The sequence below is a fragment of the Gigantopelta aegis genome, chromosome 2 (assembly GCF_016097555.1).
Source record: "Gigantopelta aegis isolate Gae_Host chromosome 2, Gae_host_genome, whole genome shotgun sequence".
Taxonomy (NCBI): Eukaryota; Metazoa; Mollusca; class Gastropoda; order Neomphalida; family Peltospiridae; genus Gigantopelta; species Gigantopelta aegis.
In genome coordinates, this window is record NC_054700.1 from 8,997,948 (window position 1) to 9,010,248 (window position 12,301).

At 37.6% G+C, this 12,301-nt stretch overlaps 1 protein-coding gene across 1 annotated transcript in view; it reads left to right on the plus strand.

The window, feature by feature from the left end:
• Window positions 1-9,141, plus strand: part of LOC121380936 — a 9,218-nt gene extending 77 nt beyond the window's left edge. The window contains exons 1-2 of the mRNA XM_041509981.1: window positions 1-43; window positions 3,403-9,141. The exon at window positions 1-43 is cut by the window's left edge and continues 77 nt beyond it. Of these exons, the coding sequence (XP_041365915.1) occupies window positions 3,405-5,774 (2,370 nt within the window). The 5' untranslated portion in view covers window positions 1-43; window positions 3,403-3,404 and the 3' untranslated portion in view covers window positions 5,775-9,141. The remainder of the gene's footprint in view (window positions 44-3,402) is intronic.
• The last annotated feature ends 3,160 nt before the right edge of the window (window positions 9,142-12,301 follow it).

Here is a 12,301-nt window from a genome sequence, read left to right on the forward strand (position 1 = left end):
TACGTTGACTTTCGTCGTTGTGCATGTTTGGTGGTTGTATCAGGTAAGAATCATTAAATCATTCTGATAAAAGATATGAATCTTCAATCGAGAGATAAGTAACACTTGGTTAAAGACGCTCTAGCATTTTTGTTTTTCTTTTATTTAACGCCACCACTAGAGCACATTGATTTATTGATTGATTTATTTATTTTGGTAATTCTGAAATATTGTCTCAATAGAAGAAACCCGCTACATGTTTTCCATTAATAGCAAGGAATCTTTTATATGCAACATACTACAGACAGGATAGCACATACCATGGCCTTTGATATACCAGTCATGGTGCACTGGCTAAAACGAGAAGTAGCCAGATGGGCCCACTGACGGGGATCGACCCTATACCGACTGCGCATTGGGCAAGCGCTTTGCCACTGGGCTCCTACCCCAACACCAGATTTCCTTAACTCTTAGGTACTGGGTTCGGATCCCAGTCGAGGCATGTGATTTTTAAACCAGATACCGACTCCAAACCCTGAGTGAATGCTCCGCAAGGCTCAATGGGTAGGTGTAAACCACTTGCACCAACCAGTGATCTATAACTGGTTCAATAACGGCCATGGTTTGTGCTATCCTACCTGTGGGAAGCGCAAATAAAAGATCCCTTGCTGCAAATCGGAAAGAGTAGCCCATGTAGTGGCGACAGCGGGTTTCAAAATCTGTGTGGTCCTTAACCATATGTCTGACGCCATATAACCGTAAATAAAATGTGTTGAGTGCGTCGTTAAATAAAACATTTCTTTCTTTCTTATTATTGATATATTTTTTTATAATAATACATACCACGGGTTTTGGTATACCAGTCTTGAAATTTTCGCTGCAACAAATAAAACCGTTATTGGTATATGCGTGTCTCTGAGTGCGTGTGTGCGCGCACACATGTGTTTGTGTTTGTGTTTATGTGACAGTGCGTGTGCGTGTGCTAGGTGGAATTAAAGGAACATTCGTGAGTTTGCTTCAACTTATAATATGTTGTCGACTAACAGAGTTTTTACACATCAAATATATTTTTCTGCATACAATATTAATGGCTGTATATTAAACGTGTTTCTGATCGTTCTAATAATATTTTTACTAGGTTAAATGTAATTTTATTTCCTAAAATTTCCTAAAATTATTGCCCAATTATTTGAAGACAGAATCCAGTTTGGTCTTCTTACAAATATTAAGACGACCAGAGAAACACTTTGAATATACAGACACTGATATTCTAAACAAGAAAATATATTTAATATGTAAGTTTAATCGTAGAAATATTTTATTAGTCGGAAACATCTTACAATGCAGCAACCTCAGCAATGTCCCTTTAAAAAACCCACCCTTCCGCAGGCGAGACATCAATCATTATGTTGAAAAAGTAACCGAGTAAACAGAATTATCGTAATATGTGATTAGATTTATTTCTATCAAAATATAAAGTAAAACGGTATACAATGTAATAGTTTTATTTCTTACACACCTGTTGGTGAGAACATCATACTTGTTTACACATGTTCGTATGTTAACAATAAATCCAATAAAGCAATAGCACGATGGAAATCGATTACACTGTGACGTATAGTTAACATGGCAATCATTTGTCTATGACGCGTAAGTTAGCTACATGTGCAAAGGCCGTAAATAACTGTTAGTCGAAAGAGATGTTATAATTAGCTTAAAACCTGGTTTTTGAGGATATGTACCATTGAAAATACATTCATGTCCGTTAGATATCATTTATCCTACAACTCGATGTTTAAAAACGTATCAAACTCACTTTCGCTCGTTAGATACATTTTAAGATAAATGGTATCTAATGGCCACTCATATAGTACTCTCTCTCTCTCTCTCTCTCTCTCTCTCTCTCTCTCTCTCTCTCTCTCTCTCTCTCTCTCTCTATATATATATATATATATATATATATATATTGTATGTATGTATGATGGGCTAGTCTAGTACATAACTAACGTACGGCCACTAGAAATAAAATTCCTTATTGGCCTCAGACATTGATTCATGCCGTTGCTGGTACTCGAACCTTAGACAGTGAATAGCCCGTAATTCCCAGAAATATGTACACACACGCACACGCACACACACACACACACACACACACACACACACACACACATACACACATACATACATATATACATATATATATATATATAGTCAAACTTCCATAACTCGATCTTGAAGGTGACGAGGGTATAGTTCGAGTTTTAGGGATTTCGAGTTTTCGAAATTAATATATAAGAATTCAAATTTGAAACTGCATTGCAGCTGGTTGGTTTTGCTTAATATTGTAAGTAGCGTGCGATTCACTGCCTACCTCTAAACTATGAAAAATATGCATCCCCAGTCGAAAGCCGAATTAATATATAACTGTCACCCCACCCCTTTTGTTGGCATCTTCCGACTCCTGCGATACATATATTATGGGTATATTATAAAAGTAAGTAAATAACAAAACAAACAAGATAACCCAGATGAAGGAAGTAAATGATATAATGAACGTTGTTGTATTTTGCAGATGTCACAAATAGGGCGGAACGTAACTAACAAATAAAACACTGAATGTCGAATAACACTCAGAGAGTTATCGAAGTTTATATATATATATATATATATATATATATATATATATATATATATAAATGCCGGGTTTGACTATTATATGCATGTACATATTAACGCACTGGCTAAGGCAATTGTTAAATCCTTTCTGGCCTCATAAATTGTCACATGCCGTTGCTTGCACCGAATCGCCTACAGTTGCCAGACCACCAAGGTAACCGTCGGATGTGTATATGTACGTACCTATATGTACACATACATATACGACCTTTATCTTCGTATACGTATGTATGCATTGATGTATGAATATCTATATTTTGTATGTATGTCGAGGTTGACTATTACATACATAGATATTAACGCACTGGCGTAGGGGATAATTAAATCATTTCTGACCTCACAAATTGCACCATGCCGTTGCTGGGACTCGAACCTGTGGCACCGAATCGCCCGCAAATTGCAAGACTAACCACGATGCGCTCTGAGCTATCGAAGTATCCATAAAAAAGGATGTTCTTTAACTCAACCACATGCATGGGGCCTACAATCTACGCGGTTGATCCCGCTTACGTACATGAAACAGTGGGCAGACCTGGCACTGGCTAGTATGTATGTATGTATGTATGTATGTATGTATGTATGTATGTATGTACGTACGTACATACGTACGATATACCTTTATGTATATGTATATGTATATGTATATATATGTTGTGTGTGTGGTTTTTTTGTTTATATTTGTTTGTTTGTATGTTTGTTATCCATGTATGCGTGCTATTTCCTTTCTACATTACTTGTTCATTGCAGTTATGGCAAGCTGTGATCATAAGCCGTGGCTCCTAGGAATCTTTACCCTGTGCGCTCTTTGTCTTGTCTTCTGTTACCCATGGGCTCATTATGAAAGCGGCCGCATCAACGCAGAAGAACACACATGGAATCTAATCACCATCAATATGTCCAGCATGTATACAAACACTGAGCAGTGCAACATCCTTGTCACAAACAACAGTGCCCATGTCCTTCGGAAATACTTTGATGACCCTGACGACCTGATCATGTACCTAAGCATCGCATTTGACTCCAAAAGCAGCGTGGACAAATCTTCCGATGAGGATGTGGTTCTACCTCTGAGATGGATCTGGACTTATGGAAAAGGTTTAGACTACCTGGACTGGCCTGAGGAATATTTCATTTGGTCGTTCGGGTTGCTGACCTCTGATACTCCCGACATACCCGTCACCTTTACAGCCTACCCACCAAATTGCACTGTGCACTACGGCCGTCGCAACACCACCTTTATGATGGCATATGCCCTAAGCCAAATGGCGGAACAGTACTTGAAGGTGAAGGCTAAACATTACAGAGGTAGTACGTGGTGTTACACCACAGTGGTCAAAGAAAAACATGCGGACACATTCATCCGCAACTTCGGATATTTTGTGGGCCAGTTTGGATACAGATGTTGCAATGTATCGGACGAGAATGCCGTCACCTGTTTTGACAAAGCAAAACGTCCAAATCAGCTATATACAACTATTCCGTTTTATGTCGCCTTTTTCGCCCTGCTCATTTCACCTCTTTTATATTCGTTTTTGATAGAATGGACATGGCCATTAAATGCCGTGTGTTTGGTCAAGCAAACGAAGCAGCGACAAGACTACATTAATATTGATGATGATAAGTGGTTATTTCTTGAAAACAAAAGTCCAATATCATTTTTCTCTTGTATCACATCGTTCCTAGGAAACTTGTGTTTCCCACAATCATTTTGCAAGATAGTCGCGAAGGCAGTTGTTCTTGGCCTTATTTTTCCTGGTTTAATATACGCCAAGTTAATACTTTACACGTTCGCTGATCACGTTTCTGCATATCTCGACGACAAAATCAAACACAATCTTCCAGTAGGATTTTCTTCCATGCTTTTTTCAGTGAAAAGTCAATCTGCAAATTTTTTAACGCTTACTGGGGGCCCGTTTGTAATGTTAACCATAGTGTTTTTAATCTGGTTAGTGTTTTTAATCGTTGAAGAATTAAAGATTTCTAAGGACGAAGACACCAAACAACGTGCAGCAAACTTGGTTTGTTTGAACGACGCTTCAACAGAAAGTGTTTGTGATACTATCAAAAATAATACCATTACCGTCTTCCAGAAATCAACCTGGGTGCAAGCCTGGTCCACTGTATCCAAACCCGAAGCGGTATTTAATATTTTTAAACACGCGTTATTTAACGTTATTCCTTTGGTTTTTGCATTTCGTTTCATCACGGCTCGTATTATTTGCGTAAGGACAGGCAACGGGTTCCTATCTGTTTTCCTGACACTACTTACATTGACAGCTTGTTGCTATTCACTGTTTGCATATTGTGCTATTTTTATTGCCTCTTTTGAGTCTCTGACACTTATTGCAATGTTTCTATACATGTCGGTTGTTAAATATCCAGATGTTACTGGTGGGTATATAGCCCTTATTATTGGCCTAGTGTATATTATTATTAGCAGCCTAAGATATCCTGCCCACAAATACTTACGGTTTCTGCAAATGGTGATCGAAAGCCTGAAGTATGTTGCTAACGTTGAAGTTGCATGCGAAATCAGAAATGAGACCTTGGATTTAATATATTTCAACCCTAACCAAATAAAACAATACGCTCAATTTGATGATGATGATGGTAATAGAACGGAATGTGTGCTAGTAAGAAATACCTTGGTAGTTCGGAGTAGACAAAATATTGAATATTTTCGCATCAATGACATCTACGTAAACTTAACAAGAAACGAAACAATGAAAGACCATCCTCCACCCAAACCCTATCTGAAATACAAAGATGGAAAACTGGCCATTGACAACGAATTGTTTATGAAATTAGTTCATGAGCTGAAGCCCATTAAGAAATCCATAGCACTGGCCATTGTAAAGACACTCATGTCGGTATTGTTTTTAATACTGACCGCTGTCTTGGTGAAGCAGATGCATCAGGTAGTTCACATCAGTTCGATATCAAACGTCGTCACGGCGTACATAGTTGTGAAAATCCCACAGCTCATAAACATTATCGTGAAGGATACTGACCCAGAGATAAAAAAGGATATTCTTAAGGAAAAAATAAAATATGAAACGTTTAAGTATACAAAGGGCGAAACAGAAGGTAGACCAGATGACGAACGAGGGTCGGAGTAGGGAGTTCAGATACGGGGCTTACACTGGAACAAATTTTGTTGTAGCCAGTTTTCAGATATATAGAGCATTTCTTTGAAATTATTCAAAATTGGTTAATTTAATGAACATTTTATCAGCCAAACACTAAATGTGCTTTACATAAAAAATAGCAATTGGCTAATTTGGCAATGTACAGAGTGAGCCCTGCATATAAACGCCATTGTTAAAATAAAATGGCCGGCCTCGGCGGTATAGTGGTAAAGGCTGGGAGATAATGGGTTCGCCTCCCTGTACACCATGACGATATTATTATACTGTACGTTATTATACTCTGGTAGGTTCTCGGTTCGCCTACCAGTGAATGCTCCCAGCCCGAGTCAGGATTAACTACTCAATTGAAACCCGAATCTAGGTCATTAACCTCGATTGTATGCTGACATTCGAACACCAGCTGCACTGAATGTTACTTTTTGATTCATTCAGAGATCATCATAAATAGATGCTTCGAAGATAGCTTGACAATTCAACATAATTCATCAACAATAATTAGATAAAAATTTGCGTTTTTGTTAAATTTTGTCAATAGCGTAACGGTCCACACCGTAACATTATGACGTTATGATTTTGATCGAGTGTCTAAATAACCACATGTTCAACATGAAATAGCTTTAAAATGTACTGATGTGTCGCTAAACAAATATTAATTTGTGAACATGAAATAGATGCGTCCAACATTCTGGAAGCTTTCTCAGTGTTAAAATAAATGAAATACTTTAGTATGTTCATATTATTTAGCTGTTTGATGGGCGACTCAGAAATGCGAACCAGTAAATGTTCATCACGTATAAAATATTTCGATTTTGTATTAAAAGAAAACAAAGTATGTCAACACCGTAACATGGATGCCATTAATATCAGACCCTGTTTCGAAAAGAAAGTTGATAAAACAATAAAATCCTTTGTAAAGGTCGCTGCCTGAATTTGAAATACATTCACCTCACGCCAGAGCTAAGACATGACCATAAAACATCATATTTTAAAAACATTATTTTTACAAAGATACTACTATACAAAATGACACCTTTAGGGAGAATGGTCCATATATATACAGAACTTCACATACGTTGTGTTCGCTTCCTATTTATTGCACGAGTTTATTTTTCTCAAGAATATATACCACGAGACAGCTAGTTATGTATTTATTACATACTTTTTGTTATGCTTTACAAAAACTATTTTTAATTTAACGTCAGAACAACGCTTTCTTAAATTTATGATCAATACTCCTTTCATGGATTTACGTAACATAAAGAATCATACTCTGCAGCAATATTGTGTAATGTTTCAAAGGCAATGTGGCGTAATTTGTAAATCATATATGACGTCAGTAACCAAAAAGGCGTTAACTCCAGTAAAGATAAAAAGGGAATTTCCCATTTAACAATTCCGGTCCAGATCGCACATATGTGAAATACAAGATAAAAGTTATCACACGGTTTGAAAATGTCTTTATCACTATAGTAAGGTTGAAAAAAAGAAGAAAAAAAAAAGGAATGCAAATAGAGTATGATACTGTTTTATTGACAGCATTTCATTTTTTTTAAATATCTAGATTGCCTATGTAGAAAGGGAAGTTGGCAGTCTATTTGTTTTCTGTACTAACATATTAACACAGAGTTGTTTTTACCGGAGTGTTAAATGAAGGAACAGAAGTCACAGGTTGGTTTGTAGGTTGTTATTTTCAACTCCAACATGTAATAATAAGATATGATTATGATATAAAACTTTCACTCGGATCTTCTAGTAGAGTTTGTGTTTTGTCAGAGAACTTCAAGGCGTGTGAACAGAATCTGTTCTCCCCAAGTATATCTTCCAGTAGAGTTTGTGCTTTGTCAGAGAACTTCAAGGCGTGTGAACAGAATCTGTTCTCCCCGAGTCTATCTTCCAGTAGAGTTTGTGCTTTGTCAGAGAACTTCAAGGCGTGTGAACAGAATCTGTTCTCCCCGAGTCTATCTTCCAGTAGAGTTTGTGCTTTGTCAGAGAACTTCAAGGCGTGTGAACAGAATCTGTTCTCCCCGAGTCTATCTTCCAGTAGAGTGTGTGTCTTGTCAGAGAACTTCAAGGCGAGTGAACAGAATCTGTTCTCCCCGAGTCTATCTTCCAATAGAGTTTGTGCTTTGTCAGAGAACTTCAAGGCGTGTGAACAGAATCTGTTCTCCCCGAGTCTGTATTTCATGACCAAAACCAAGACCAAATTGTTTAACGTGCACATTCAGAGCAAGCTGTTGTAGCGCACGCCTGTCCTGGGCACAGGTACCGGCCTCAACCGGTTCATCCGTCCAGGACCAAGTATTTCATGGATAAAATGTCCTTATTTATAGCACACATACTAAACACGTTGTCCAGGTAATAATATAAACTTGTCATGGTGTACTCGTTAAGCCGCCTGCCATACCCGTGCCGCAATTAAACTGCATTGTATCATTCTCCACCATTGTTCCGTACTATTGTACATAATATTGTATTTCATTGTTATAATGCTGATAAGTTGCAAAACTTAACGCAATAAAGAACTTGAACTTGATTGCTCGTTACATCTTTAATGAGCGTTGGGTTCATTGGCAAGTGACTAAGTGGATACCACAGCAGACGTCAGATAACCAAGTAACCAATTCTAATTAATGCGCTTGTTAAAAATAAATATATAATCCGTATTGTTATAAAGTTGAAGTTTAGCACTGTGACAATATATTATATGTGTTTTATTGTAATATTCATATTATATTATATCTGTGTCGATTATTTTACATAGTCTCTTATAACTTTATATGGAGTGTCTCAGTGCTATTTTATATTGTATGGTATTTAGTGATCTACTTTTAATAACTGTGGTAAGACTTTAGTAAAACAACATGTCTGTCTGCTAGTTTGTCATCTTGCAATTGTTACTGTTGTGGATGAAATGCTAATTAGTACTACTAGTCAAGACAAGACAAGACAAGACAAGACAAGACAAGAATTTATTACACTCAGACCGTATTCTACGGCATAATATGAGGACATGTGTTCAATGGTAGGACATGGTTTACAGGAGCAGAGAATAGTAGTAGTACAGATATAATACAAATACATATAAACTTAAGGTTTCTTAAATTTATTCATGATTTCTTTTATTAGTTTGCATGTGTTTTTTTAAATAACTAATTCTGTGGGTATTCATTAATTCATTATACTTTAATGTACTTGGTTTAACAGTTCTGTAATATATATACTTGTATATAATCAGTTATCTGTAATGCATGGCATGTGAATGTTTACAAAATTAATCTGCATCGTGTTTTGTGTATTTGTAGTATCCGGTTTTGATGAATAAATAGAATTATCATCTTATACGTTTTAAGACCAATTTGTATACAATGTAAACACACCTTCTAACCACCTAATACACATAAGTAGTTTGCAAACTCCCCCCTCCCCCCCGCACCTTCCCGACCCGAAACTGGCCCCTGGCGATATCAGAGGTTAGATCCGGGATGGGCGTGCACCCACCCCTTAAATTTTGTGAGTTATAATTTTAGTATATATTAATTTAAAAAAAAAATTTACGATCCCCCTCCAAACCTCCCTCAAAGTTCCCTTGGCATTCCGCCTCATGTCATCAAGGCTCCCTAAATGGATTTTCTGGATCCGCCACTGAACATAACTCGATATTTTTACAACATCCCTAGTTTCACACTTGTTCTTTTAAAGATACCACATGCATGTTTCAAGCCATAGGCGTACGAGCCTGAAGAAAATCTTCAAATTAGGGCAAAACCAATAGAAAAATTCGAGCAAAATGAGCTGACCTGAACACTTTTCACTATGTATTTTCATTATTCTACCCACAATATTAGTTGTAAATCATGAAAAAAAATGAATTCGTTTGCAACCCTATATACGTGTTTGGCTGTAATGCTAATATGAATAAACGTAATCCGGATTCAGGCACTTTAGATCATTCGCGCAGAAATCAAGCTGCACCCCCCCCCCCCCCCCCCCCCGCCTCCCCTACAAGAATGGGAGCCCGTACGCCTATGTTTCAAGCACAAGACTACTTGGCACAGTGGTACTAGATGAAATAAAACCATTTATTTCCCTGATGAAAGCAATGTTTTGGTCAACAAACACTGTCACATTTTTCACCAGTATTAACTGCTCTATCAAAGCTGGAAGGAAGGAAATGTTTTATTTAACGACGCACTCAACACATTTTAATTAGGGGATAACCCTACTGTGTTTTCCGATTTGCGGACGTATATCGGTGGTTTTACTGTCGCAAATTTAGTTTTATTGGCGACGCGTTAGCGGAGACAATAAAACGGTAAATTTGTGACTGTAAAACCACCGATATACGTCCGCAAATCGAAAGTAGGGTTATCCCTATTCTAATTAAACTGTTTGCTGGTTGATTTTAAATAGGAAATTGTCAAATTTTTAGTAAGAATATAAGCATATAAACGTCACCAGCTGGTGACGTCATCAGGCAGCCCATTAAAAGACGATGGGTGGTCGGACAGTTAGCAGCTTGAACATAGATGTGTAATTTGACATATTTGACTAATAAAGAATAATATCTTCATTTCTGACATAAAAACTTCTCAGTATTTAACGACTTCTGTACGTAATATGAACGCTACAGAAATTGTCTTTATGACGTCATTACAAAACAACCCTGACCGGTATATCGGTGATATTATCACCTGAAATTTTTAGTAGAGATCCAATCAGATTCGTTCTTACAAATATGTTGAATTAGAATTACGGTTATATGGCGTCGGACATATGGTTAAGGACCACACAGATATAGAGAGAGGAAACCCGCTGTCGCCACTTCATGGGCTACTCTTTTCGATTAGCAGCAAGGAATCTTTTATATTCACCATTCCACAGACAGGGTAGTACATACCACGGCCTTTGATATAGCAATCGTGGTGCACTGGCTGAAATAAATATTGTAATATATATTATTATAAAACAATGCGGTAGGGTGCTGGAAAAGAAAATAATACGTTTTTAACAACGTACTTTTTTTGTAAAACTATATGGTTATTTGGTTCTATCATATAGTTTCCCGTCGGTGGGCCCATTGGGCTATTTCTCGCTCCAGCCAGTGCACCACGACTGGTACATCAAAGGCCGTGGTATGTGCTATCCTGTATATGGGATGGTGCATATAAAAGATCCCTTGCTGCCAATCGAAAAGAGTAGTCCATGAAGTGGCGACAGCGGGTTTCGTCCTTCAATATCTGTGTGGTCCTTAACCATATGTCTGACGCCATATAACCGTAAATAAAATGTGTTGAGTGCGTCGTTAAATAAAACATTTCCTTCCTTCCTTCCTATTATATGGTTATTCCGTCACATGCTATGAGAGATGGAGACAAAACCCGCCGTGGTTACTTGGGCTCGCCCTAACAATAAAGAAGTTTCTTTTGTTTAACGACATCACCAGAGCACATTCATTTATTAATCATCGACTATTGGATGTCAAACATATGGTCATTTTTGACTCAGTCATAGAGAGGAAACCCGCTACATTTTTTCATTAGTAGCAAGTGATCTTTTATGTGCACCATCCCACAGACAGGATAGTACATACCACGGCCTTTGATATACCAGTCGTGGTGCACTGGCTGGAACGAGAAATAGCACAAACAATAAAGCAGCCCAAATTTAAAGTTTGTTTACAGCTGGTAGATGTCAAACACTTTTCCATTAGTAGCATTTCCATTATATGCACCATCCCACAAACAGGATGGCACATTGAACATGGGCATGGTTTATTTAACGACGCACTCAACACATTTTATTGAGATTTATAATGGCGTCGGACATATGGTTAAGGACCACACAGATATTGAAGAAGAAGGAAATATTTTATTTAATGACGCATTTTATTACTGTTATATGACGTCGGAACACAGATATTGAGGGAGGAAACCCGCTGTCGCCACTTCATGGGCTACTCGTTTTCGATTAGCAGCAAGGGATCTTTTATATGCACCATCCCGTAGACAGGATAGCACATAACACGGCCTTTGATTTACCAGTCGTGGTGCACTGGCTGGGGCAGGAAATAGCCCAATGGGCCCACTGACGGGGATCGATCCTAAACCGACCGCGTATCAAGTGAGCGCTTTACCACTGCGCTACATCTCGCCCCGGATGACACATTGATTTATAAATCATCGAGTATTTTATGTCAAACTTCTGACATATAGTTTTAGTGAGGAAAACAGCTACATTTTACAATGTATAGTTATACGCACCATCCCACAGACATGTTAGCACATACCAAGGTTTTGGATGTACCAGCAGTAGTGCAAAAAACATCAAGAGACATTTTACAGTCAGGACAGTCCATACTTCTATAACATGCAATTTTTTAAAGACTCACTTTGGTGTCTGCAAGCTTTATACTATATCAAGCTAAAACATTCCTTAATTGGGATGGTCATTCGGCAGGTGTGTTTGTTTTTTATTTGTATATTTTGTATATGTAAAGA